Source organism: Cladophialophora immunda, assembly GCF_000835495.1.
Source record: "Cladophialophora immunda strain CBS 83496 unplaced genomic scaffold supercont1.3, whole genome shotgun sequence".
Classification (NCBI taxonomy): Eukaryota; Fungi; Ascomycota; class Eurotiomycetes; order Chaetothyriales; family Herpotrichiellaceae; genus Cladophialophora; species Cladophialophora immunda.
This window is the reverse complement of record NW_015622543.1, coordinates 5,346,440-5,373,202: the sequence shown is the minus strand read 5'-3', so window position 1 is coordinate 5,373,202 and position 26,763 is coordinate 5,346,440. Positions and strand designations below refer to the sequence as shown.

Here is a 26,763-nt window from a genome sequence, read left to right as displayed (position 1 = left end):
CGAAGCGAGCTGGAGACGAATCTAGGTCAACTCCAAGTGCTGTACGTACAACTGTGCTGATGGTTGATGACACTCAAAGAAGAACAATGGAGGACATAAATGTGGTGGAGCTTTTACCGCTGTGCTTTCTGCGTCTATCTCTTTCCAAGAGGCGCAGTTCAGTGCTACATATCGGGGACATAGAGATCAGCTTGTGTAGAGAACTCACCATCAGTTCGCTTCGTAAGGAATGCAACTCTGGTGTTGACCGATAGAGAACTAACTACGACAACGGTGAACCTTGCCGTCTGTGCTGCTGCCCCCGCGCCCCTTACCGTGTCTGAGGAAGGGCAAGACCATTACCACTAGTCAAGTACAGCCTAGGAGAATAGGGCTGCGAGGAATGCCAGTTCGTACAAGGTAACTATCGAGCTGAGGGTTTAGATTAGTATCTATCTCTAACGTTCGGGATTTGCTTTTCGAACTCAGGAACCATTGTGACGCTATTTGTGATCTCTGCTACCCAGTCGTGTCGACTAACAAACCTCGGCTCTGCAGGCGTAAGCAGCATTCCAGAAACCAGTAGGAGCCACCGGCCGACTAGATGTCAAGCAGATACCAGCATAACAGCGGCGACAACCCCCGAGGCGGCGTGGCGGTGGTGGTAACCTGCATCCTATGAAGGGTGGCTGAAACCCATTGTGTTTCGTAAACTACCGGGTACATAGTAGTTAGCACGGCAAATGCAGTTGCCGGTGCAGTGAAGGTCTGCGATGATTCTAGATGGAGTTTATCTTTCTGCAGCTCTCGTGCTATGTATATTCCGTGCCTGGGGTTGCAGTAGGCTAACGCTGATTGAAAAAGTGTGTGCTTCGACCTCGCTTGGTCTCCGCGGTTCTCGGGCTGGGGAAGTCCTCATTGGCTCGAATGCAATAGCGCAGCTTGACATTTCCCTACAATATTTGCCTCGAGGCACGAACTCCGCGCATTGAGAACGGGGTGGACCTGGGTGTTGCAGGTAATCCTATGTCCAGTTTCTAGTTCGTAGCTAGCTGTGAGTCTGCTCCCCTGAAATTTAAATCCAGGATTAATATGGCGTTATCCCTAGATGTTTGATAATGACTTTCGACGAGGAATCTTTAGTTGCAACTGTATACAAACATTGGTGCGCAGTTCTAAACAAGGTCGGCCCGTCTTGCGACTTCCCAGGAAGAAAGAAATCATGAGACAGTGATCTAGAGAACCATGAGGTCGGGCTATTTGACATTTCGCGACGAATTAGTCGTCTTCAGGGCAATGGCAGGCGAGATTTGAGGAATACTTCGGTGCCGCCTAAAGGCTCAACTAAAATTCATCGTCAAAAGTGTTTCCAAATCCCGAGAGTTCGTCAGGGCCAGGAAAGCCCATCCATGCGTTGAAGAGTAGTTTAGTGTTCCCTTGCTGCAGCTCCGGGAACAGATCGAGAGACAGCAGTAACGGCTCAGGCGAAGTCATTCCGCCGTGGAAGGCTTGGCCACTGGCCTGCCTGCCCCCTAGCTCTTCCCAGTCCACAGCACTTTCCAGAGACTTCCCTGTGGAGAACTGGCCGTCTCCTTGGGCGAAAGATTCAGCAGTCTCTTGGCTGTCGTCGACGAAGCCTGCTTGCAGCAAAAGACTGTGGACAGACAATCTCTGCCGGGCTCTAGCGTGCTCCGAGACTTCCCTTCTGGGCCGCGCATTGTTCTCTTGTTCAGAGACTGAGAATTTAGATGAGAGAGTCAGAGAAGTCTCGTAGCGCTGAATGAGAGCACCGAGATCGTTGAGCTACTCGTAGTCAGCGGGCGTTGTTTTTTTCTTAGAATTTGAACTTTGTGAGACCCACCATAGGCTTCACGCTGTGCGAGAGCACAAACATGCGAGATAAGATATCCAAACAGGCTTTTGCTCGACTGATAGCTAGTTGCATGCCGAGTCTGAAATTGCCTCTGTGAGAGAACGATCCGAACAGTACCAACCGAGTGCCATGATATGCACAGACGGCGGCGTCGGAGTCTAGCAACTGTAGTCTGTCGTTCTGTTCGTTGAAGTCAATCAAGATTTGGACGATTTTCTCGGCATTCTCCAAGCATTTGGTGCCCATCATGGCTCTGTCTGTGACTCCCACCGCCTGGATAGCGACTTGTGGAGCGGCGTCCGTATATCCGGTCAGGAAGATGCGATATAGGTCGCAATAGCACTGATGTACTGACATATAGCACATCACGGTCTGAGGTTGTACTTGATACGGGACGGGCTGGTCTGGGGCATATTGACCGAATGGACGGATTTGTGTCTGGTACTGCTGCAACGCGGTCTCGAAGTTTCGAACGCAGCTGATAAGCTCTGGAGCATCTATTTCATTGAGATATACGCGTCGATTCAATCTATTCATCTCGTGAGGTGTGAAGCTTTGTCAGGATACGGGGTGGAGTTACCTCATAATGGCACGACGGGTATAAGCTAACCTAAGGAACTGGCCACGGTCGCTGATAGTTTCGGAGTCTCGCCCACCGTCGGATCTCAAAGAGCCGGTAGTTACGGAACGTTCATTCTCAAAGTCGACGTCCTCGCAAGGAAGCTGGAGCTGGATAATGTCTGGCCTGCAAAGCTCGAACTCCTTCAATCCGACACAAAAGATGTCCTCCAGAAGATATAGAGACCAAAAGGTCCGACGACGCACTTCTTGTGCAACTGCGCCAACGTCCGACCGCTCGTAGTTGAGTCGAAGAGCCATTGCCAGTCTCGCAGCGAGGCCAGACAGCATGAATGCAGTGGGGAACTGTCCTGCGCTTGCGCGATAGCGGATCAGCAGCAACAGTGTCTGCAAGTGGAAGATGGAAGGTCGCTCGAGGTTCTGAAAAATCAAGTTTTGGGCCTTCTCGACCCAGGCAGTGCTAGGCAAAGAGACCTTGCCCAGTTGCTGGGCTGTAATTGCGCATAGGGAAAGCTTCACTGACTCATCTATCGTCGCCTCATTACACCTCTTGACAATGGTTGCTTTGTGGAAAAAGGCGTAGGAGGGAAGAGGGTAGAGCCAGTGGAAGAATTCAGCGACAAGTTCAGCGACCATGTCGGATGAGGGCGACAGCGATCCTGCCACTCCTGGAGATACAAGTACATTTTCATCGATTTCCCTGTAAGATAGAGGTGATGTTGATTGAACATGGTCCGCGGGAGGGCCTGGACTAGCCGCAGAACCGACATTGGTTGTGGATGCACTCGTAGCCGTGGCATGGCCTTGGGCTTTTGTATTGGTCGGGTAGACACATTCTTGGTTACGGCGCACACAGGTCAAGCATGCCGGTGTCTCTCCAAGGCACCTAATCTTCAGACCTCTACAGGTGAGGCAAGCCTGTGTCCGACGTTGGCGAGCTGGCAAAGGTAACGTACGAAGGCTCGCCGGGAGGTAGCTTTGCTGAAAGGAGCATTCAAAATGCAGGCGGTTGCAGGGGTGGCAAACTGGATGGGTGCCATCGCACCTGACCTGGAGACAGCACTTTAGCCCTCAGAGAGTAAAAGATGAGATTGTAGGATGTACATCGTGGCGTCGACGGCATCCGAAAGGGGGTGTTTGGACTAGAGACACACCTTTCTAACCCTGCATTGCGTGCAAGTCGACCTCACCCTCGCGGATTTGTCCAGATGCCCCGGCATCAATACCCCGGAGAGTTAGCGGTGTGATAGGTGGAGCTAATTGGCAAAAAGAGAGGTTTCTAGTTGGGAATGGAAGTAAGTCAACGCACAGGGAGGGGGTTGGAATTTCGTCGAGGTGGAGGACGAATCAATATATACAGCGACCGAGAGCCGTGGTGGGTTGAGGCCACCCTCTACTCGCCCCGCCGCTGCTCGGCACTCGAACCCCAATATCCATTTCTCAGAAAGCCCACATGCTAAGCGGCGAGGAGGTTAGGAGAGTGTCTCTTATGCATCCTCCTCCTTCTCTGGAGACCTTAGCCCAACCCCGGATCTGCCAGCCCAGCCGAACGCTGCCTATTGTAGCGATTCGCCGTTCGCAGAAAGAACGAGACCTCCATCAAAATGCCGAAACCCCGCGATCAAATTGGAAACTTGTCTGGTCAGACGAGCCTCCCAGAAAGTCAAGGGACACACCCTGCGGTCGCTGACCATGGTTAGTGTCACATCAGAGTATATAACTAGGAGGACATCTCGATATTTGGATCTCGGACCCTCCTCACCTCTCTACCCGACATTGACTGCCTCATCCCCACTACTGTTTACTGCTTCCACGTCGTTCATCTAAGGAACTCGTCCAAGATGTCGAAGCTCGGCAATTTCAGAGCCATATATCTTGTAGCTTTGAGCTGCATCGGCTCATTCCTGTTTGCCTATGACACTGGTATTGTGGGCGGCATCCTCACGCTCAAATCGTTCCAAACCGATATGAAGTATTCGGCCAAACACAAATCCACCGTCAGTTCCAACGCAGCCAGTCTTCTGCAAGCCGGCGGTCAGTGCCCTTTTACTCCTCCGGACCCGTGGGTATTGTTGCTGACTTGGCGTCTGTTTCTCAGCCTTTTTTGCCTGCTTTTTTGTGTGGCCGTTTACGGCGCGCTTCGGTCGTCGCTGGTCAATTGCTCTTGCGTCCGTGATCTTTTGTATCGGCTGCATTCTCCAACTAATCAAAGTCGGCGGCCTGGGCGCGTTCTACGCGGGAAGGACCATCAGTGGTGTTGGTGTCGGCATGGCCACCGTAATCATCCCCATGTACAGCGCAGAAATGGCCCCGAAACACATTCGTGGATCGCTGGGAAGCATGTTCCAGTTCTTTTTCACCCTAGGCGTCATGACCTCGTACTGGGTCGACTACGGGGTATCGCAAGATCTGGCGCCATCTACAAAGCAGTGGAGGATACCCATTGGGTTGCAGCTGGTTCCTGGCGGCCTCCTCGGGCTCGGTATGCTTCTCACCAAAGAAAGTGTGAGGTGGCTTGCGAAGCGGGGCCGTCACGAAGATGCGATGGCTTCTCTTGTCTGGGTACGAGGGGAGGACTCGGTCGAAACGAAAGAAGAGTGCGTTGTCTCTTGGATGAAAACCGTTGGATGTGAGAGGTTGCTGACGTTGGGTATCACAGGTTCGCCGAAATCGTCGCCGGGATCCGAGAAGAAGAGCGTGTCACCGAGGGTCTCACCTGGAAAGAGTTCCTGCTACCTGCCAACCGCTATCGTGTTTTCATTGTCATCACTCTCCAGATCGGTAACTATTCCTTCTATCGTTTCCATTAGGCGATCACACCATCTTTCTAACAAATCTGATGAACAGGCGTGCAATTAACTGGCAACACCTCTCTTGCATATTGTAAGTTTCCCGCCTACTTGCCTTTTTCTTGGACACTTCCACTGAGACATGATCTTCTAGTTGCTCCTCAGGTGTTCACGGCCGTCGGCGCCGGAAATCAAGCCCTTTTGATCAGCGGCTTCTTCGGCGTTGTCAAAGTGGTCTCGTGCCTTTTCTTTCTGTTATTCTTGGTTGAGAGGATCGGCCGAAAGGGTTCACTTCTTCTGGGTGCTTTTTTGATGGGCGCATATATGCTTATAATAGCCATCCTTACCGTCACTCACCCACCCAAGGCCGACGTTGGCCTGACGAGCACAGCGGTTGCGTCTCTAACTATGATCTACCTCGAAGCTAGTGAGTACACCTTTGATGCACCCCCTCTGGCGAAGCAATGGTAATCTGACCACTATATCTAGTGACCTACAACTGCTCCTGGGGCCCTGTCTCTTGGGTGAGCATGTGCTTTCTTTCCCCGATCCCAACCAAAACTGATATATCGTGTTTAGCTTTACATGAGCGAGATCTTCCCCACTCGTCTCCGTGAAGGCGGAATCGCAATTGGTACGGCGACTCAGTGGCTTTTCAACTTCGTCTTCTCGCAGATCACCCCTCATGCGGTCAACAACCTGGGTTGGAGGACATTCTTAATGTTCGCCATCTTCAATTGGTCTTTGGTTGTGTATTCCTGGTTCTTCATCAAAGAGGTGAGTGGTCGAGCTGCTCTCGGGTTGCGATTCACTCCACAAAGGGGCCTAATAAGCTGACGAAATGATGAATTAGACCAAAGGAAAATCTCTGGAAGAGATGGAAATCGGTAAGACTCCATGGTGCCCCCTAGTGAAATTTCGGCATCGATTACAAACTAACGTTTCTTCTTTTAAGTGTTCAATTCTAGTCAGGCTATTGATTTTGAGAACGTGCGGAAGCAAGTGCACCAGCAGCTCAGGCAAGATGATAAAGCTTCAGTGGAGCTCAAGGAAGCATAAATATGGCTGTAAGCCAATTCGACAGAAACGAAAAATGGCCACGTTGGGAACCTCCAAACAAGATTTCCGGCCGACAGTTTCGTCGAGGAGTCAGAAGTTTGCCACCATTGGGAAGTCCTGTGCATATCTCAGATCTCAGTCGCATCGGGGGCATCTTGTGTTGTGCAGATAACTGTTGAAATTGAGTCAAGTTTACCGCTTAGCACGGAGGATTGCTCTGGAACATACGTTTTTGCACAAATCAATTTCCTTTCTCATGGTTACTACTTCTAAACAAAGTTATGCTTCTCCTGTCTCCGCTAATGGAGCTGGGTACTTGAGTGGCCAACCCTCATGAAAGATACTCCATACACACAGAGCTAAGACCTGCTGCTGTACGAGGCACTCGATTTACTGCAGTAAGAGAATGAGTCCCCCCGTGTTTGTGACGGACGAACCTTTAGTTCTCGGCACATCTTAACTTGGGTGGAGACGGAAGTCGGCACCGGTGCGATATGACTTGCTTTCATCCAACGCTGACATGTTCTCCACCGACAATTTGGTGGTCAGGCTGGAACGGTCGAATTAATCCGAGGAGGAAGGCCAATCAAGTGCACTGAGGACCGACAGCCGCGACACGCTTATTCTGATCCAGATCGTCCATCTCCATCCCGCCATGCGGCCGTCGAGCCCCGTGGTGAGAGATTTTGTGGACAATGTGGATGACCAGAACTAGGGGAATGGAGTGCTATCTAAGGGGGCACCTCTGTCTTAACTAATGGACGGAGTGGCCGCGGAAGGAGCCATGCTGAGGTCTCTAATCAAAGAGTCGCCACGCAACTCGCGTGGTAACCATTGATTACCGCCAGTGTCATTCTGTCCATATACCAAGGTTTCGGCCCGAGTCTCGTCCTTCATTTATTGACATTCCCGGGAAAGGAGAAAGAATAGTTAATACGAACAAGGACCACCACCACATTAGCCACTAACACAGCAAAACCCTCGGTCTACCAGGAGGACGACGAAGCAGAGCAGAAACAACAACGCCCAAAGAACGCAATCTTCTATCATGGCAGAGCACATTCCCAGGGCGAAAAAGGCCTCCTCGTCGAGGCCCAATATCATCTTTATTATGGCCGACGACCATGCGTCCAAGTCCATCAGCTGCTACGGAGCTGGGATCAATCATACACCGCATATTGACCGCCTAGCCACCGAGGGCATGAAGTTCAACCATTGCTATGTGACTAATTCGATATGTACCCCTTCACGGGCGTCCATTCTGACAGGAACCTTCAACCATGTCAATGGAGTCATGACCCTTGATAACCATGTACGTACCGTGGTCATTCTCCTCTGGTACCGCTAAGACGACCAGGCCGGCTCTCGCGTTGTAAGCTTATAAATGCTAACTGCTGGAGCTAGATCAATAAATACATACCCAATGTTGCGAAACATCTGCGCACTGGTGGATATCAGACGTCCATGGTGGGTAAATGGCACCTTGGAGAGGGGACTGCCCATGAACCGTCCGGGTTTGACTATTGGTATGTGTCACACTACTTGCCAATTGCTATGTGACTGTTTCGGCTTTTGAGAGAAAATTATTTGAGGGTTGCTGACACAATAGCTTTTTCATTGTCTAATAGGTCCGTCTTGCCAGGTCAAGGCGATTATTGGGATCCCGAGTTCATCGAGCCTTCTGGTAGCAAGATTGAACCAGGTTATGTTACCGATATTATCACGAACAAGTCTCTACAATGGATCAGGTCACGCGATAAGACACGACCCTTTTTCCTCATGTGCCATCATAAAGCGCCTCACCGCTCGTGGGAATATGACACCAAGCACAAGCATCTGTACACCAAGCCTATCCGATTACCAGACACATTCACTGACGATTACAAAAACCGGGCTAAGGCCGCCAAAGCGGCCAAGATGCGTGTCGCCGAGGACTTGACTTACCAGGACTTGGGACTGGTCCAGCCCGACGGAGGCCGATGGGTGGGTGAGAAGGTGCACCAGGAGAAAGGCGCAAGTGAACGCAAAATCCCCGCCCCATCAGACGATGAGGGCGTGAGAGCCCTGCGGCTGATAGATAAGGACGATGGCACTATCTTCACCTTCAGCTCTACTGCCGAGCTCGCTGAGTTCAAATTCCAGAGATACATGCAACGCTACCTCCGCACTATCCAGTCTATCGATGACAACGTGGGCCGGCTCTTACATTGCCTAGACCACGAGGAAGAAGGCTCCTTGAGATCGGAAACGATCGTCATCTATACATCCGATCAAGGATTCTTCCTCGGCGAGCACGGGTGGTTCGACAAGCGCTTTATGTATGAGGAGTCGTTCCAGATGCCATTCCTGATCCGATACCCAGCCGAGATCGCACCTGGTTCCATCTGCAACGACATCATCTGCAACGTGGACTTTGCGCCCACCTGGCTAGACTTTGCAGGCGTCACGATCCCGAACTACATGCAAGGTACATCCTTTCGGGTCTTACTACGCGGCGGCCCCGCGCCGCCGACCTGGCAGCAGATCGCCTACCACCGCTACTGGATGCATAACGACATCATCCACCAGGCCTATGCACACTACGGCGTTCGGAACCAGCGGTACAAGCTCATCTACTGGTACAACGAAGACTTTGGGATCGCCGGCGCGCGACCCAGCGCCCTCGGGGAGGGGGAGAAAGAGTGGGAGCTCTTTGACTGCGACAAGGATCCTCTCGAGTTGTTCAACGTTTACCATGACCCTCACTACCAAGGGGTGGTGAGAGACATGACCCGCCTCTTAGAGATGAAAATGGCTCAGATCGGTGATGAACCTGCTCATCCTTGTGCCTTGACTGCAAAGCTGTGATGTGGGAGGATGCAACCGAATGAAGAGAGACAGACTTGGAAGACTATTGGTGGGAGACTTGTGAGATGGAATATTTCACTCTGTTGACATTTGGTACTCAGCACAGCTCGGATAGATCAAACATTGGACGAGAAAGGGGATTTTATAGGCTCATGCTCTGGAGTCAAGCTTGGCTCGAGACAATCACGGTTCAAGCAGGCTGTCTATTAACTGTGAGCCTTCCATGTCCGACCCAGGAGCAGGATATAGCTCGTCTCTTCTTCAAGCCGCCAGACCAAGTGATTGCGCTGGAGTCTATGCAGCACCTCTTCTCCTACGAAGACTATGAAATTCAGTCGTCTACCGATGGTTCACATCAGCTCATGCTCGGTGAGGTATGGGGTTTTACAAATGCGGCATGACTTCCCTCTGGGGCCTCCCAGGCTTCCAGTGATTCTCTCCCCATATAGGTGTGGGCCCGTTCATTCTCTCCTCGGTACCAACACCGATTGGGTCCTTTCCGTAAGGCAGTCGGTACCACATACGACCGTCGGTGATTGTTCCTTAAGCTATGATCAGCATCCTTACTTCGCCACTTATAACAGAGTGAAACTCCAATACCAAGAGTCTCCTGGTATTGAAATGAACTGCCTACTTAGATACCTAGGTTGTATCGTCGATATCGACAGCCTTCTGGCTGCTAAAGTACAGATTCAGACCCACCTTTACCTCCAAGTACACCACGTCGCCCACCCGAATTGGGTGGGCAATATGGAGAAGGAAAGGATAAGGTATGAAGATACCAAGGCACAAGTGTTCCACGAAGCTGCTTCCTGTATCACCTCAACTAGTTAGGCTCCTCAGTCACAGATCCTTTACTGCATGAGCTAGGTATAGAAGGCGCAAGGAAGGTATGGTAGTCGCGTAACTGAAGAAACAGTATAGTCAAGTATATGACATAAATTAGCTATAAAGGGAGTGTAAGCTATCTAAAGGTAATGAGCGTGGCTATATTCTTCGGGGTGTTTCCCAAACAGGAAGTCTTGGATGGGACGTTGATATGTTGATATGGTCGTCATCGACCTACCGATGTTTCGTTTTTCCATTCCTGGGCATCACGTGGTATCTCGTGACATAACTCAGCCTTGTTCAGTGTTTTGGACAGGCTGCCTCGCCCGGCAAACCTGCCCCAGGGCATCCCACCCTTGGCTGAATGAAAGGCCCTATCTAACAACAAGGCTATTGAGCCTCAGGCTAAAGCCTCAGGCTAGGGAGCGTAACTCTACCAGTTAACATTGCCCTGCTCGGACGCCTAACGCACGTGATAGAGAGGGGCATTACTATTGATAACAATCTCGCCCCCACCAAATTCGCGTTGGGGGTGATTTCTTCTTTCCAAGTATTCAGTCGTTGGTGATAGGGCTGTGTGAATAGAACAAGGCATTTACCTACTGTAACGAGGGTGCCTGATACGCGAGCAGATCCTCCGTTGTGCGCACATCACATGGTCGTGTGTCGATTTCCTGCTCTCGTCCTACGAATCTGATTTCCTCCACCTGCCTGACTGTCGCTGGTATGTTCTAGGAGTCTCCCGAGCATTGCTCTCTTTTGATGGAGCTCATCGTCGCAGCTTATGAGACTTCTTTCAGTCTTTTCTTCACATCGCCATCATGAGTTTCGGCTTTGGAATCAGCGATTTTGAGTACGTGTTCAGCCTCGTGCTGCGAGTAAAGAATTTTCTCGGCGACGTTGCAGATGCTCCCAAAGCATGGAACGCCCTCAAGGCCGAAGCAGAGTGCCTGTCCATCTGTCTCAAGGTGATCAGATACAAGCAAAGTAGGCGTCTTCTCCGAGAGATCTCGAGGAGGCAGCGTGACGACCTATTGGCCATTGTCAAGGGGTGCGAAATCAACATGGCGGAACTCATTGGCTTCGTGGCGCAGACCCAGAGTATTGCCGTAGCGGAATATGAGCAAGACGGTGGGAAGCGTAAGCCGAGTGGGGTTTCGTTGACCAGGTGGATGAAAGAACTTGCTGCAATTGGGCGAAATCTGTGGACGAGGATGACTTTTATTTGGCAAGAGAAGCAGCCGATGCGCGAGAAGCTTGCCATACCGACGCAGAGTTTGAATATCTACTTGGTAAGCCTGACTTATATCTCACTCTCATACAATACTCGACTGTCTGGCGGACCTGGAGGGACAGCCTTACCACCAGCTTGGACAGAAGAATGGGACGTTGTGGGCAAAAAGGTAGCTTTCAAGGATGTCGGCTTCTCTTTGAAAGACCTGATGAAGCCTGGTGTCGAAGATGTGATCGTCGATTACGCTTCGAAGAAAATCACCGGCGGTGGAGAGAAGGGAAAAGCGAAGAAGCCCGATTCATCAGGAGGAGCGGTCAAAGTCCCCAAAACACCACGTCGGAAGTCTTCACTTGGTCCAAGAGCGGGACATACCGACTCAGACGGTATGTTCCTCGTTCGACGAAAGGCTCAAGCTCGTTCCAGATCTCGTGTCAGTTCTGGCGTTGAGATCGTCACAGCAGACTACGACTTCGACAGTGACTCAGGTTCGAGCTCTGTTGGTTTTGCCGGGGGGTATCTCTCCCCTCGAGGCGGTGACGATGGAGTTAGCTACGAGGAGCGATCACCACGACAGGACACCTCGGAAAGACGCGGCCGGCGTAACGCTCCACGGGATCACGGTACCCTCGAGGACTCGGATGAAGATTTCGAGGGCGAAAAAGCAGCGATGTTGAATGCCCAATACCGAGGTTATATTAACGCAAGGGCACAAATCAAGAGAGATCGCAAGACTGCAATCAAGGAGATGGAAAGAGCGGTCAAGGAAGAAGCCGAAGAATCGTCTTATCACGGCCGGACGGCTCATATCAGATCTGCACCGCCTGGCCAGCCGGATGTCAGATCATACATGGAATCGCGATATCATATCGTCATTGGTGTCGCTACTCCAGCAGCTGAAGCACTGAATAAGGCAGAAATTCGCAGTCGGACTTCATCTTACGTCGGCAAGCCACCTCAGTCAGAGCGTGATCAAGAGTCTAAATTGAAGGAAGGTCTGGACGAACCACGGCATCGAACTCAAGCCGGCCAACATCTTAGCGACTCAGATATCTCTTCTGACCCTGACTCCGATTCTGAGCAGCCAGTCAAGCTTACGCTTGGACCGGGATCGAGGATGAGGAAGGAGAAGGCCAAGACAGAATACACTATGCACAGGGCACAGCTGTTCTCGATACCACGAACAGAGTATGTACCGCAGACATATGCCCACGAAGGACGAACATCAGCAGCGGCCGATCGCGGTCGTGAGCATTTCCTCCATCAACAGGAGAACTTCATCACCCGAAGAGAGGCGGATCTGGAACGAAGGGAAGCCATTCTCCAGCAGCGCGAGATGGATTTGCTGGCGCGGGAGAGAGCTCTTCACCGTCGCGACCCCTCTACTGGACCTCGAAACTCATCTTACGAATCTGAATACGGACCTCGAAACCCGTCCCACGAATCTGAATATGGACCTCGAAACCCGTCTTACGAATCCGAATACGGAGGCCCTTCGATCAAACTCTTCCGAGCACCAGACCCAGCGGATCGAGAAGAGCGAATGCCTCATGAGGGGATGGAGTTCATTCGTCCAGAGCGGCCCGGTCCGTCGTGGGTTAGAAAACGTGGGAGCCATCCTAGACCGTCGTACTCTGAGCATTTTTCTGACTCGGAGAATGAGATCAAACATGAGCCACAGAGATCTGATGCTCGATATAGTGAGCAAGATATCAGGAGGAGAAATCCAAGGGGCTCAGATGATGATGATGATAGTCAGGAGTTCATTGTTTACGGGAGGCGGTGAAGTATTCTGGTCCACTCTGTTACAATATGTTCACACAGTGGCCATCCGTGCCCGCCTGGTAAAGGGGATCAGCCTTTCCCCTCGCCCACATCAGCGATCGGGACGTCGACACGAGTCGTTGTTGAACATGATCCGACTGTCGCTGGGCATGTTGATGTCTGCACCGCCGAGCTGCACAAAGGATGTTGACCTCTGTTCATTTCCTCATATACCAGATCAAGCGTAAATCCACCAAGAAGCTGTGAAAGTATATTACGGCCCCCCGCAAACCAATCACTCGACTGAGCCGAGTGCAGCGGGTAGTGACTTGCAACCGGCTTCCGAGGCCTAAGCCGGTCGAATCGACCGTCATTGCTCCGTCACGGCCATCCACGAGCCAGGGTCCCCGGCGGACTATATCAACTGGCAGTCTTGAGCACAGCACCTCCAGGTTTTCAGCCGGATATGACACCAAACTGAAACGAAGATATACTCTTGCCCTTGGTCTTCCGATTTTTATCATCAACACATCCGCGTCTGGGTGAAACCGCACAATGAGTCGATTGTTCGGAACCTACCGTCAAAATGGGTACATCGTGGACGACCTTGAGAAAGCCATCGAGTACTGGACTGAAAAAATGGGCGTCGGCCCATTCTTTCTTCTCCCCAGCATCGCACTGGGCGAGTTCAGCTACCGTGGAAGTACCGTGAAACCCGTACTCGACATCGCCTTAGCCAACTTTGGAGACGTCCAGATTGAGTTGATCCAGCCCAAGGACGATACACCATCGCCCTATCGAGACTTTCTCAGGAGCAAGGGACCCGGGTTGCACCACATTTCGGTGTGGTCGGACAACTTTGACGATCATCTCCGCCGGCTGGGGGACCTGGGGTTGCGTCCCGATTGCACTGGTCAGATTGAAGGAGGGCCTCGGTTTTGCTACTTCGACGCTGCTGAGACTCGAGGCACGACCATCGAAATCGCGGATTCAGCCCTGGAAACCGGCCTCAGGGACATTGCGGCCAAGATACATGCGGCGTCGGTTGGCTGGGATGGTAGTGATCCTGTTCGGGATGCGTCACAGCTCAAGTGAGGTACAGGCGGTACAATTCGATCAGCTAGCCAATGCCCAGGGTTGTGAAGGGGAAGAGGCTCTCTGCGAATTATGATTGAACCTTGACTAGTTTTCTTTTCTCTTTCGAGCCATGTCATGTTGGCTGTCCTGTATCAGCCTGACTCCTAGTTGGTGAGACCGTGAGACACCATGTCATATTGCAGGTTATGTCCCGGGGTAGCCTTCTTACAATTGAAGACAGATATGATGCTCATAGTCCCTCACAATGCCTCCATGACCCATCGGCCAATACAAGGATTCAGTTTTTCAAAACTTGCTCGTTGCGAATGCCAACATGCTAACTGAATTCACGCTTGCGACAATATATTTGGCCACGTAGGACCTCTGCCCGAGCAAACACATCTAATCACAGCAAAGTATCTTCTCATTGTGTCATCTCACAGTCCCCCATCCGGGTTTCAGTGTTTCGACAACTTCATTGTAAATCTTACCGCCCTCGCTGATGGTTGATCCTGTCGTCACATTTCCATCTGCATCCACGCATGGGCATGCTTTCTACACGGTGGAACATCTCGCACCAAGCCGGCCAGGATCTCAAAGCACGAGCCGCCTTTGCCTCTGGGAATGATCCCTGGCCTTTAGAGCTTATATACCAACTTCTCCCCGCTCACTTTCCCCTGTCGCAGCATGTCCATCCCGTCTATGACGTTTTCAAGTCCATTTCCAAGTCGCACTGGATGTGGCTTCAGCTTGCCTTGATGCAATAGCGATTCGGCGATGGGGATGAACTTCTTCATAAATTCAAAATCCGCCGTGGTGTCGTCCTGTTTGAAGAAACCCTTATCGACCGGCTCGCCTACGCACGTGTACCCAAGCGTGTACTTGACTTGAATGTCATCTCTCGGCGAGTCGACCTGTAATATCGTGCCATAAACACCCCCGGAAGCTAGGGCATCGGTGCAGATCTTGGCCGAGCTTTTCTCTGAGATGCAATCCCACACCAGTTTGAGGTTGTCATTGGCGCGTTGTCTGATCTTTGCCGCGCAATCGGAATCTCGATAATCGAATACCGCATCTGCGCCCATTGACTTGAGGAGATCGAAGTTGCGCGGGGAGCTGGTTGCTAGGACTGTATACCCTGATCTGAAACGGGCGTCAACATCGACGTCAGCAATTCAAGGTTGAGCAGCAGCAGCAGCAGAGTTGTACAACTAGCTGCCTGCCGGGGAGACAACCTACAACTTTGCAAACTGGATACCAAATGTTCCCATAGCGGAGCTTCCGCCATAGATCAAGATAGGTTCCTTGGACTTGATGGGCTGATTGGGTAAGCTGAGACCTAGACTCTGATACAAGCCCTGGCCACAGGTGATAAACGCGACCCCGAGCGTCGCCGCATTTTCGAAAGTCATGCTGTCGGGGATCTTCATCTGGATGTCAGCTTTAGCCACAATCCTCTCCGCGAACGTCCCATCTTCTTTCTCGAGCTTGTTGGCTCCGAGCACGAAACCGCAAATGCGGTCTCCTCTTTTCCAGGGCTTGTCGTAACCCTGTCCGAGGTCGGCCACCACGCCAGCATAGTCGCAACCACACAATATACCGGGTACGTTGAGAAAGTCTACGTGCTTCCAATCCGCAGGGTTGAGTGCGACTGCGCGGACGTCCACGAGGACGTAGCCTGGACGAATCCTGGGGGATGAGCGGTCTTGGACGAGAGCGACTTTGCCATCCCCTTGGAGGACAACGGCTTTTTGGGTCGGCATAGAGTAAGCTAATTCTCCAAGCGTATCCGCTGCTCGACAGGTTCGACAGATCAAGTTGGATTAGTTCGTGCGAGGTTGGTTCCGTTTGAAGTTTTCCTTGGATGTTACGCAAGTTACTGATCTCAATCCGGGAGCATCGGCTAATGCCGTCAGTAATGGGAGGCAGACTCGAGTAGAACTCCCTTCTAGTATAGTCAGGTAATGGTGAATGTGCCAACAATTACACAAGACTTTGATTGTTTATACTATCAAGAATATAATTCGTGATGATGTAGGAACACAAGGTCAGGGAGACTGACTCGAGCCACGACAACGCCCCCTCCCACGAGTCGGCCGTCCCTCTATATTACTCTGTCAGGCCCTCCTGGCTCTCTAACAGACCAATCGGCGCGCGCGGGGAAGTGGTGAACATGCTGGGGACATGGAACTGGACTTTGTCTCCAGACTCAGCGAGGCGAGCTCCTGGGGTGAATTTGTGATTTGCTAAAGTGCTGTGACTGAAAGAACAAGCCGCCGTAATGAACGTTTTATTCAGGGTGTCATTCCCGTTCCCTTAGAACGACCCTTGACGCCAAAATTCCGATGCCGAGGCGGGATGGATGAGGGGATAGACACCATCAAGCCCGAGGTTGACTAGTATACACTATGCTTATCAGCACTGGGGTCTCCAAACTACGATCCTTGGCCGTAACCCCGGCGTACCCCAGATCCATGCATTTTCTGCAAGGCCTTTCGGTCTACTTTCGGAGTCGACCTCCCATTTGAGCAGCGGTCAATTGGTAATCCTCATGGTTCATTGTCCAGGTACCGGTTTTGACGCCAACCTTTTCCACAACCATCGTCTAGATTATAGAATGGACGGCGACCATGAAGTTTCGAATGGTGGCAAGCAGGCCAGGAGATCGACCAGTGCGAGGGCAAAGGCGCCAGAGTCGAGGTTGTTCGCACTTGGTCAGCTATGTAATCATGAATGTCATAGGCTGACAGGATGACTGCGACCAGAAAACTCCGAAATCGACTATCTCAACAGGCATTCCGTGAGAGACAAGCCATGTATGTCATGGAGCTTGAAAAACGCCTACAAAATGCGCAGAAGACAGAGAGCGCCCGGATGCGTGAACTTGAGGCCGAAAACCATGCACTGCGTGACCAACTTCTCGATTCGCGCAAGAGGCTTCGAAGTATTCAAGCCGCGTTGGAGGGCGTCTCGACGTCTATAACTGGTGCGCTTTTCGATCAGGTGAGACGAAAGATTTGATCATTATTCCAGGACTGCGACCAACCCGTCGGCCTACGGACAGGGCCGAGTACTAATATCTGTCGATTTTACAGCGTTCAGCAAGGAACTCAGCTGAGCCCGAGCATTTCAACGAAAGCTCTCGCCTTGACACAAATATAGTCGCAGAAAGTGACGCGTATGACAAGATCATGTGCAATTCACTGAACCCTCTGCCTGCTCCTGCAGTCCTGCCAACCCACATGGATGGCGGCATGGTGAACACGTCTCAAGCAGGGCACGAATCCCAGCCAGGTCGAGCGCCGTCGGAGGTCGCAACCGATGAAGCAGTTCTTTCCAGGATGCTCATCAACCCTTCAAAGGCGAGTATAGACTTACCGAACGACGGCGTCTTCTCTTCAATCGAACTCTCTGAGCCGTGTCCTTCCTGGTTGCCCGTTGACACCATTTCAATGGGCACAAGCTTCAATGAAGGGAATGTGGTTCCCAGGACTCAATTGAGCACTCCCAAGGGTATTCTATTCGGCACGAACTCGCTTTTTTCTGCACACATTCTGGTCTTCGAGTCTTGTTTGAAACAGAAGTGGGACGAATCGAGACCTCTGCTCAATCACAGTATGCAACGGCAAGTTAAACGGTTCTTATGTCTGACATTGACCATCTGGAAATTAACTTTACATTGTTGTCAGGCTTCGAAGCGCCACTGAGCTCATGATGTCGACGTTTGTCTCCATGGCCTGGTCCAATATGACGGCCTGGCATACCTATACCAGAGCTCATATTCATATCGCAAGACTCATAATGTGGCGCTTGAATCCCAATCAGATGACCTACGACAACCTTACCACTTGTTACCGACCTACCCGTCTTCAGCTCTCAACTTACCACGCCGCAATCATTGACTGGATACCGTTTCCATCCCTCCGCGACCGCGTGCTCCTGGGCTACTCAAACAGTCCTGATTTGGACCAGGTAATCTGCGACATAGGGACGTCTTACGTTGTCGAGGGAGACCTGTCGAAGCTGATCCAAGACCTCAGCCCACGGCCCGGATACGTGGGCGTATGGGATCTTGTCTCGGTGATCGCGCCCTCTCGGGAAGGCTATTCGAATTTGAGCCAGGAGCTCAAATCGCTTTTTTCGAGGCTGAATGGAGACACCGCGCTGGAGCATTTCCCTGAAGATGTCGGCCTCAATGCTAATGAACAAGTCTGGCTGCCGGCCCCGAGCGCAGCGTCACTCTTCAAGTCGCCCGAGTACGCGCTCCAGGCGTTCAAGTTGCTTGGGGCACACAACGGCGCCTCCACGTTTCGCATCGACCCGGCGTTTTTCGAAAAGTATCCCGAGCTGTATGATGCACAGGCAGACATCACGGCCAAAGGCACACACCTCAAGCCGCTGGAACGGAGCCAGATGCCGATGCCCGTGGCCATGACCACATCTGTACTTCAGAGATATCACGATCTTGCCACCTGGGTCTTCGACATTGCGCTGGAAAGCCTATGATGGGGCTTGGACTTCCACGGTGGAACAAAAATTAACCGGGAAAACAAGTGCTTGATCAATTCGGCCCGGTGGGAGGATTTGGTATTACGAAAAGTGCTCTTGTCCCACTATCGGCAGTAGTGTGAGCATGTCACCAAGAGCCAAGAGTTTGCCTCAACCGCCGGCCACCTCTTCATCTTTCCGGATGAAGGTCCAGCATGCCGACGACATTCTCAGCCGAGCCTTTCGCCGTTTGCTTGGGCCTCCAGGAATTTGCGACTCTACGGCCCACAGCTCGAATCAACATGACTTGGAGTTGTCAATGCTCGAGAATAAGCGAACCTATGACTTCCGCTTGGCACGAATTAAACTTACGTGATATCATTCATGTCTGCGCTGGAACGTTCAAATTCATGTGGCTAACTTGGCTGTGGAGTGAAATTTTCGCAAAGATCTCACTGCGGGTCAAGGCACGCATATAGTCTGAGAACAAGGCTCTTTCATCTTGCTGACTGACTAGACGAGCACTGACTTCGCGGGGAGGAGGGCGGACGATGGGAGGCAGAAGAACACGCATGAAAAGCGTGTGGTCTACCATTGTTACATTGTCCCTCTAGCAGAGGACGGCATGGGGATCTCAGCCAGCAACCATGTCGAAGTGGAATAATTGGAATTCATCGTCCCGCCTTGACGAAGAAAACGCTGACTGCGTTTCGGCACCGGGTTCTAACTAACGATGCCTGACTAAAGCCGGCCGGGGAGTTGCCTCTAGCACATCGAGGGTTCCATGCCCCTTCACATAAATAGCGTCACACACGAGTCCTATCGTCCTGAATTTTGCTGCAGAAGTATAAGTGCTCGGAAAGCGCTTCGTAGTCTCATCGTGTGAGAATCGCGCTTTTCATTGACACGAGGCAATCAGATGCAGTACCAATTCATACAGAATGCGATGCTGACGATGTTTTGTACAGCTTTTGGTCCCATGCATCCTGCCGATATCGAGGACCGAGCACGGCAGCTATGCCACGCTTTCGAACACGCGGCTTCGCACCTGCCAGACTCGATACTCGAGCATCTCGCTCCAGACGCGGAGTTCTATATCTGGGGAATGCGCAAGCCCCCATCCGTCGAGCATGAGGCGCAGCGCCGAGATTTCACCAGCCTCGCCGGGGTACTCGAAGATTTCAGGGTCACGGTCAAAAGCCTGGCCGTGACTGGGAATACGGTCCTGGTTGAGAGAGAGGAGACCTTTGTCTTTCTCGGACGCAAGATGTCATTGCCGGTCGTCGGCGTCGGCGAAGTCAATGAGCGGGGGAAATTCACGGTGTGGAAGGACTATTTCGATCCCACGGAAATGGACGCTGCTCAAACGGGAGCGTAAGGGTTTGTTCATTGGCCGCCTGGAGATGAGAAGTCATACCTGGGAACATGGGGTCGAAGTCACACTCTATTGTAGCTTGCACTGGCAAATTGACGTAGGAACTGGAGGCAATCCATTTATTGCATGCTACCCATGAACGTATAGCCTTGTGTATCCAACGAGGCAAAGCCCTGCTGGCGATGAGGACTAAAGGCATCCCCCGACCGTAGTTGACCTTGGAGTCGATATCGCGACCATCAGAGTTCCTTTTTTTTTTTCATCTCATCCCCCGTTTGGATCACTGCGTCATGCGCTCCGTGAAGATAAGAGGAAGTCGGCCTTTAAGGAGTGAGAGATTAGACCGCACAGCTTGCTGAAAGGCTTTCTCGTCGTGCGAGTCGTCAAGGGTAATGTCGAATCTCTTTACCAGTTCGGCCACGACGAGCCGCATCTCAAGGAGTGCAAGTCCTTTTCCGATGCAGGCATATTGGCCCAGGTTGAACGGGATGAACGCACGCGTATCGTGATGGTAGTCGGCGGGCCTCTCCTCGTCGACCCAACGTTCTGGGATAAATTCGGTGGCATGTGAGAAGTACCTTGGATCTCGGTGCATGCTCCATCCATGTACACTCAGCTGTACAAGGGCCGGGGAGTCAGTTTTCGGGGGTAATCAAAAAAAGACACGCGTTGAGAAGGGTGAATATAACACACCTGAGTTCCCTCTGGAAGATATTGTCCATCGATAAAACAACCGCCTTTCGGAGTTGTTCTCTGCATACCGTTTGGTCCCGGTGGGTAGAGTCTAAGGGACTCGTTGATAACACCATTCAAGTATTTTGCTTGCGCTGCTGGCGAATTCTCAGCAAACGACACAGAACACGTCGTCCCGGAGATCAGCTCACCCCAAAGTGCGCCATTTTGAGGCTTGACTCCATCCCAGAGAGCATCTACCTCTTCTTGAAGCGTCTGCAGAGTATGTGGGTTCTTGCAGAGATAGTAGAATAGGAATCTGGAGAACAACTGGTTGGCAGTAATTCCAAGGCGGATGGGGGTAAGATTTACGTCAAGCAAACAGAAGTAGTATCAGACCCTCCCACAATAATGACAGCGGCATCAGACGCAAGCTGCGCATCGGTCAATTGCCTGCTTCAGAGTCAGAGTCCTTTTCACACCATATAAAACGATGCGACTACCTTTGTCCCTCATTCCCCGAGAGCAGGTAGCTGAAAATGTCGTCGCGGTCAGTTCCCTTCTCCCTGCGGTGCTGGAATCTTTCATCGCTGATCTTGAAAAAGGTCTGACTATCTCTTTTGGCCTGGGCGTCCATGGGAAGATATGGAACTTGTGACTCTGTAAGCATCTTTGGAACGAAAGCGCTGTCAACTGCGCCTTACTGAGTTGTTTGAACCATGGGATATGCGAGAAGATCGAGAGCATGCGCAGCGCGTGATGCATGAATACCATGTAGGGGTGTGGTTTCGCTACAAGTTCCACCCTGAGCCATGCTTTGTCCGGGTACATAGTCTTTACAGGCGACTCACCTTCTAGGAGCATCCCGAAATCTTCGCCGAAGCCAAGGTCCCCCATGACATCAAAGGCGAAGAAGTCACACCAGTCACTGAAATTGAGGACCTCTGCGAGCCCCTGTTAGACACAACGGTTCTCTAAATCGGAGCGCCATCTATCAGGACATGCTTACGGCCAGTTCGAGCGCGTATTTGCTTCGACATGACGTTAACATGCTGCAAGATTCGTGCTTCGTAGCCCAACAAGGCCTTTGGACTGAATCCTCTGTCCCAGATGCGACGCCGGAGCTTGTGTTCCGCAAGATCTCTTACGCTGGCCATGGAATCGGCTGGTTGGTCGGGTATGCCATCATACCACGGACCCTTTGCAATCTTTGCTGATCGTGCCCCATGGATTTCGGGAAGGGACTCAACGGAGCGGTACGACAGCTCGTTCGGCCCTACACGGACAACGTCTCCATACTAGACCACACGTCAGAAATATCGATCTCGATTTTTCACGCCGTCAGTGTGGAAGTCTCAACCTTTTCGTGAAGGTCCTCTAGCCACAAGTGGGTGTATCCGTTGAACGCTTCGTAGACCGCAGCGGCTTTTGTGAGTCGCGCCCAGATGGGGCCCGGGAATCTTCTGAGCGGGCTGAGCAGCAGTCGATACGTGGCAATCGAAAGGCTGAACTTCGTCAGCTCACTGAGCCACGGCCTCCAGAAAGAGCTTGGTGGCCACAAATACCAAAGACTCGACCAAAAGGAGGCATTAGCGGCAGTAATGAGCCATACGGTGGTCTCTGTTCGAACTCCTGTCCAGGCGAAGTATGCCAATGCCAGAACATCGAGGAATGAGACGAAGGAAAGAAATCCTCTGATCAAACATCAGCATATCGCCAGACCTTTGGGGCCCTTGAGAAATGATCTCACAACGCTGTCGGTTCGAATCGTTGGCAGTACAGATGAGTTAGTAGCCCCAGGAACGAGCTAAACAGCGCCAGGACCGTGAGGTCAATATTCCCCTTGCCAGTGTACGAGAAGTAGTCTTGCAGAGTCGCATGTTCAGACATGGTATCTTGAGACGTATAGCAGTGCTAACATTGACTATACTTGTCGCACAGTCTGCTGTTCCCTTGCGGGCTCTATATTGGAACCATTCGGTGCCTCTCGAGCGCAGTCACGTAGCAGCTAGAGTCGAACCATGTCGTTTAATTAGTGAGAGATACTTAGTAATGTCCAAATGAGCATGGCGCTGGTGTTTGCCCAAATTACCATGGCCAATCGTCGCAGCCATTATTGCCTCGGGTAGCAAGCCGGTTCGGTTTGGGAGGAGCTGCCTCCTTCGACGACAACCTCTTCACAACCAGGCCTTTTCTATTGGTCAGCACAGATGACGTGCGGCGCGTTTAGTCAAAATAAACCAGTCAGAGTTAATGTTAGCCAACAACTGAGTACGTCAACAGCAGGCATGATAGCTTGCTAAAAGCGGATGGCGGTAGCCCGCTCTTTTGCTGCTGTGCTGCTATTTCACCGCAAAGTATTCTATTTCTCGAGACCTTTGGTATTGCGGTCCTTGTGTTTCTTCCCCCCACAGGTAGATGACATCACTGGGAGCTTTTGGCTCTTGCATGAGCCTCTGGTGGCGCAATCATGATAACAGTGTGCAGCGTCTTGTGGCAATTCCGGCCTGACGACATCTATCTACCGAGTCTGGTTCGCACGGCGCCGCTGAATTAGAAAAGTACTGGCCGTGCTCCCTCGGACTTCGAAACCGTCCAAGCATGAATATGGCCTACCCAGAGCTGTATATCACGATTGCGAGGCTTTGCTACCTTTTTGACATTCAAACGGGGGACCCTCAAGAGCTCAAGCAAAACCTCGAGCTGCTGGACCATTGACCATTGCTGACCTGCCAGACGTTCAACGAAGGGCCCTATGGCGTCTTACAAGCTTCGTGAGGGAAAGGTTCTCTGAGGCTTCTGCATATCACCATACTCAGCCGCGAGTCTTGACCTCTCCAAAGTCCATTTCCGTTTTCGGACCTGAGCGTTCCGCCATTTGGCCTGAGTGATGACTAGGCTATTCTGAGCTGTGGTTGTGCAACTTGGAGCTCGGCCTAGCGAGCCCTGAGGCGCGTACTGAGTAGCGTAAGCAGAGTCCTGAGTCTGTGAAGGTCCCCATAACTTGGCCCCTGGGTTCCCAGTCTTGGGTGTTTCACATATTTGGAAGGCCCAAGTTCCGAGCTCACTCTCGGTTATTGCTGCCATGTTACTGCCTGGAGGAAGGCAAAGTGGTTCCCGGAATCGCCTCCCCTTTGCAGACATATTACAACTGCATCTGTAATAGCCCATTTTTCTAACAACGAATCAGCAGCGAGCTGATTTTATACTGCTATACAAACTTTCCAATTGCATGACATATAAAGCTCTATGCTCAGAGCGCATGCTTCCCAGGTCCCACAATGAATGTGGACAAAGGGAGGTAGTTAAAAGTATTACGCACGAAAGATACAAACAAATTTGGCATTCCTTGAAGAGAATCTTCGGAATCAGCTGCTTTTCAATATCGTATATCGTTGGACGTCGGAATTGGATCAAGACCACTCGCTCAAGGTCTGAACAGCCTCAGGCGTTTAATCGCCATGGACTTCTGCTATAACAGTGGTATTCCTGATCCTGAAAGCCTTCAAGCCTCCATCGAAGGCTTTGGAAACAAAACCATACGAGGGGACCATTACCGTTAAGCATATGGCGACATGCGATGCCCACATAACGGTCCATTCATCCAGACCTGTAGAAACCGCACGCAGAATAACCTCCATCCACCGTCCAACGTGCTAGAATTCCGTTCTTAGTATTGGCAAGCTGGAGTAGGTGTGAAAGCGTAGCTCACCTCCTGTCACAAACGACGCATCATCACTCAGCAGGAAAACCAACACCTTCGCTACTTCTTCCGCTTTGCCCATGCGACCCAGTAGGGTTCCAGCGCTTAGTAGCTCAGAGTCAAACAGCCCTTTCTTTTCTCCATCACGGAAGATCTTAGTATCGACCGGGCCTCTAGGACAGATATTTAGCACAATATCCCGCAAGCAGTGTATGAAATTGGTTGACTTACGGTAGGATGGCGTTAACTCGAACTCCAAGTTTACCATATTCTGCGGCAGTTGATTCTGTTAGGCCGATGACACCGAACTTGCTAGAGGCGTAGGCGGCATTCTTCGGTAGACCTCTGAGGCCGGAGGTACTAGATACGTTCACGATCGAACCTCCAGGCCTCGAGATCTTCTGTAGTTGAGCCCTCATACAATTCATCACCCCAGTTAAATTAACCGAGATCATTCTCTCCCAGTCTTTCTGGACCTAGACTATTCCGTTAGTATATGGCTGACCGGACCGTCGAATGAATGAATCGGAGCTCGAGTCTTACTATATCTTCGGTTATTTGGCCCTCACCGCCGGCGACCCCAGCAATGTTTGCAGCACCGTCTAGCTTGCCATGGTCCCGAAGAACCTCATCAACCCATGCATTAACCTCCTCGATACTGGCCACATCGACCTTTTTCACCGTGACCTTTGCGGGATATCGGCTGCCTTACGAACAATAAGCCTAGAACATGTCTGCCAAACGGCTCACCTCGAGTTTCGTGCGTACATTGCTTCTTTGTTTCTTCCAGCATGGTCTCATTCACGTCGCTTATCGCAATACCTCGAGCGCCAAGTTCTGCTAACCTCACAGCCGTGGCCCTTCCAATGCCTGATCCAGCACCGGTCACAGCAAATACTTTGCCCTGCATGGTGGGAAGTTGTCGTCTCGAGTCTCGACACAAGGATGGGAGAGGAGGCCCCAGAGCTAACGTCCCTATCGGTAGGCTTGCTTTAGCTGCAAATCTCCTCCTTGTGCCGTTCAATGGTAATCGTAAAAATCAAGAGAACACAGGAATACGTGGCTTGATCCCAGTGAATGGTTCTATTCTATACTTTAAATGCCACCAGGGTCTTCGGCGGAAGCGATCGGGCTAAATCACGAAGACTCAACATGACACAAGGAGCTTGGAGCGGGTAATGGCTCGGTCTGATTCAACTACAGGGGCCCACGTCCGAAGTTACAGAGACGGAAAGGTGTCGACCAAAAGAGTGCGGCCTGCTAGGAGCAACAAGGTCGTCGCCTCTTTTTCCATCGGCCTAACTTCAGGAATGAATTGTCACCCGGGTGGCGCCCGCACAATTGACCCTTGGCCAGACTATACAGGCTTGGCGCATTGTCACTCCGCGACATTCTTTTTATTAAATCAAGTCTCGTCCGTTTTCCTAGTTACAGCATTGGTCGAGTTCAGCATTTTACCAACATCGGACAGAGATCTGTCGACCGTAGAGACACTGACTGCCCTTTGACAGATCCAAGAAACTTGCAACAACTCACTGCAAGCCATCAAATCGGCCAATACTAAAAAAAAAATCCCCTTTCATCATGGCGCAGAAGTCATTGAATGGTAAAGTGGCCCTTGTCACGGGTTCGAGCAGTGGCATGGGCCGTGGGATCTCTCTTGGCCTTGCGGAGCAGGGCGTCAGTGTCATCTGCTGTGATCTCAAACCTGAGGCCAACCCAGAAGGGTTCGAGAAGGACTTGCAAGTCACCACGGTTGAGCTGATCCGCGAGCAAGGAGGCCAAGCTATATTTTTCAAAGTTGACATTTCCCTAATGTCGGAAATTGAACATGCCTTCAAGGAAGGTATTGCGGTATGTCACTTTGTCGGCCAGATGGACTGGCAAATAGGTCAAAAGGGGCTAACCCAGACCCAAATATTTAGGAGTTTGGACGTTTGGACATCGCCGTCAACTGTGCAGGTTACTGGGCACCTTTTCGCAAGTTCGCCCTCGAGGATAATGACCTATGGCAGAAGATGGTCAATATCAACTTACTCGGTACTTCCACGTGTAACCGATTGGCGATCCGGCAATTCCTCAAGCAAGAGGTTGACGAGGCCTGGGGCAGCCGAGGCAAGATCGTGAATGTCTCGTCTTGCGCGGCGAGCATTGCTTTCCCATATGAAGTGGCATATTCCGCGACAAAGGCGGCCATCAACCACATGACCCGGGCCGGAGCCCTAGACCATGCGCAGGACTGGATCAACATCAACTGTATAGCCCCCGGCACCGTAGCGACCGGCATGGCTCGCAAAAACTTCGAGGACAAGGAGATTATCAAACACATGAAGAAGGCCACTCCCTGGCCTCGGCTTGGGACCGTCGAGGATATCACAGGTACAGCTTTATTCCTGTGCAGTAAGCACTCCTCATGGATTACTGGACAGATTTATGCGGTGGACGGTGGCATGACCCTCGGTGTGCCGCCTTAGCTTGAGAAACGGGTCCCATGGTTCG

General features: G+C 51.5%; 5 protein-coding genes across 5 annotated transcripts; 3 read left to right on the top strand and 2 right to left on the bottom strand.

Annotated features, from left to right (window-relative positions):
• Positions 1 to 7,202: 7,202 nt before the first annotated feature.
• PV07_06214 (uncharacterized protein) lies at positions 7,203 to 9,286 on the top strand. The gene is made up of 3 exons (XM_016393169.1): positions 7,203 to 7,591; positions 7,684 to 7,805; positions 7,908 to 9,286. Exons 1-3 carry the CDS (start codon positions 7,328 to 7,330, stop codon positions 9,124 to 9,126), a joined length of 1,605 nt encoding a protein of 534 aa, XP_016250688.1. The 5' UTR covers positions 7,203 to 7,327; the 3' UTR covers positions 9,127 to 9,286.
• Positions 9,287 to 10,775: 1,489 nt separating this feature from the next.
• PV07_06213 (uncharacterized protein) lies at positions 10,776 to 13,322 on the top strand (the record flags this gene model as incomplete). The annotated part of the gene is made up of 1 exon (XM_016393168.1): positions 10,776 to 13,322. One exon carries the CDS (start codon positions 10,776 to 10,778, stop codon positions 12,969 to 12,971), a length of 2,196 nt encoding a protein of 731 aa, XP_016250687.1. The 3' UTR covers positions 12,972 to 13,322.
• PV07_06212 (uncharacterized protein) lies at positions 13,307 to 14,044 on the top strand (the record flags this gene model as incomplete). Its single annotated transcript, XM_016393167.1, has 1 exon — positions 13,307 to 14,044. The coding sequence occupies exon 1, from the start codon at positions 13,505 to 13,507 to the stop codon at positions 14,042 to 14,044; it is 540 nt and encodes a 179-aa protein (XP_016250686.1). The 5' UTR covers positions 13,307 to 13,504.
• A 9,280-nt stretch (positions 14,045 to 23,324) lies between these two features.
• PV07_06211 (uncharacterized protein) lies at positions 23,325 to 23,648 on the bottom strand (the record flags this gene model as incomplete). Its single annotated transcript, XM_016393166.1, has 1 exon — positions 23,325 to 23,648. One exon carries the CDS (start codon positions 23,646 to 23,648, stop codon positions 23,325 to 23,327), a length of 324 nt encoding a protein of 107 aa, XP_016250685.1.
• Positions 23,649 to 24,161: 513 nt separating this feature from the next.
• Positions 24,162 to 25,174, bottom strand: PV07_06210 (uncharacterized protein; the record flags this gene model as incomplete). The annotated part of the gene is made up of 5 exons (XM_016393165.1): positions 24,162 to 24,217; positions 24,274 to 24,437; positions 24,496 to 24,740; positions 24,808 to 24,971; positions 25,033 to 25,174. 5 exons carry the CDS (start codon positions 25,172 to 25,174, stop codon positions 24,162 to 24,164), a joined length of 771 nt encoding a protein of 256 aa, XP_016250684.1.
• Between the last annotated feature and the right edge of the window lie 1,589 nt (positions 25,175 to 26,763).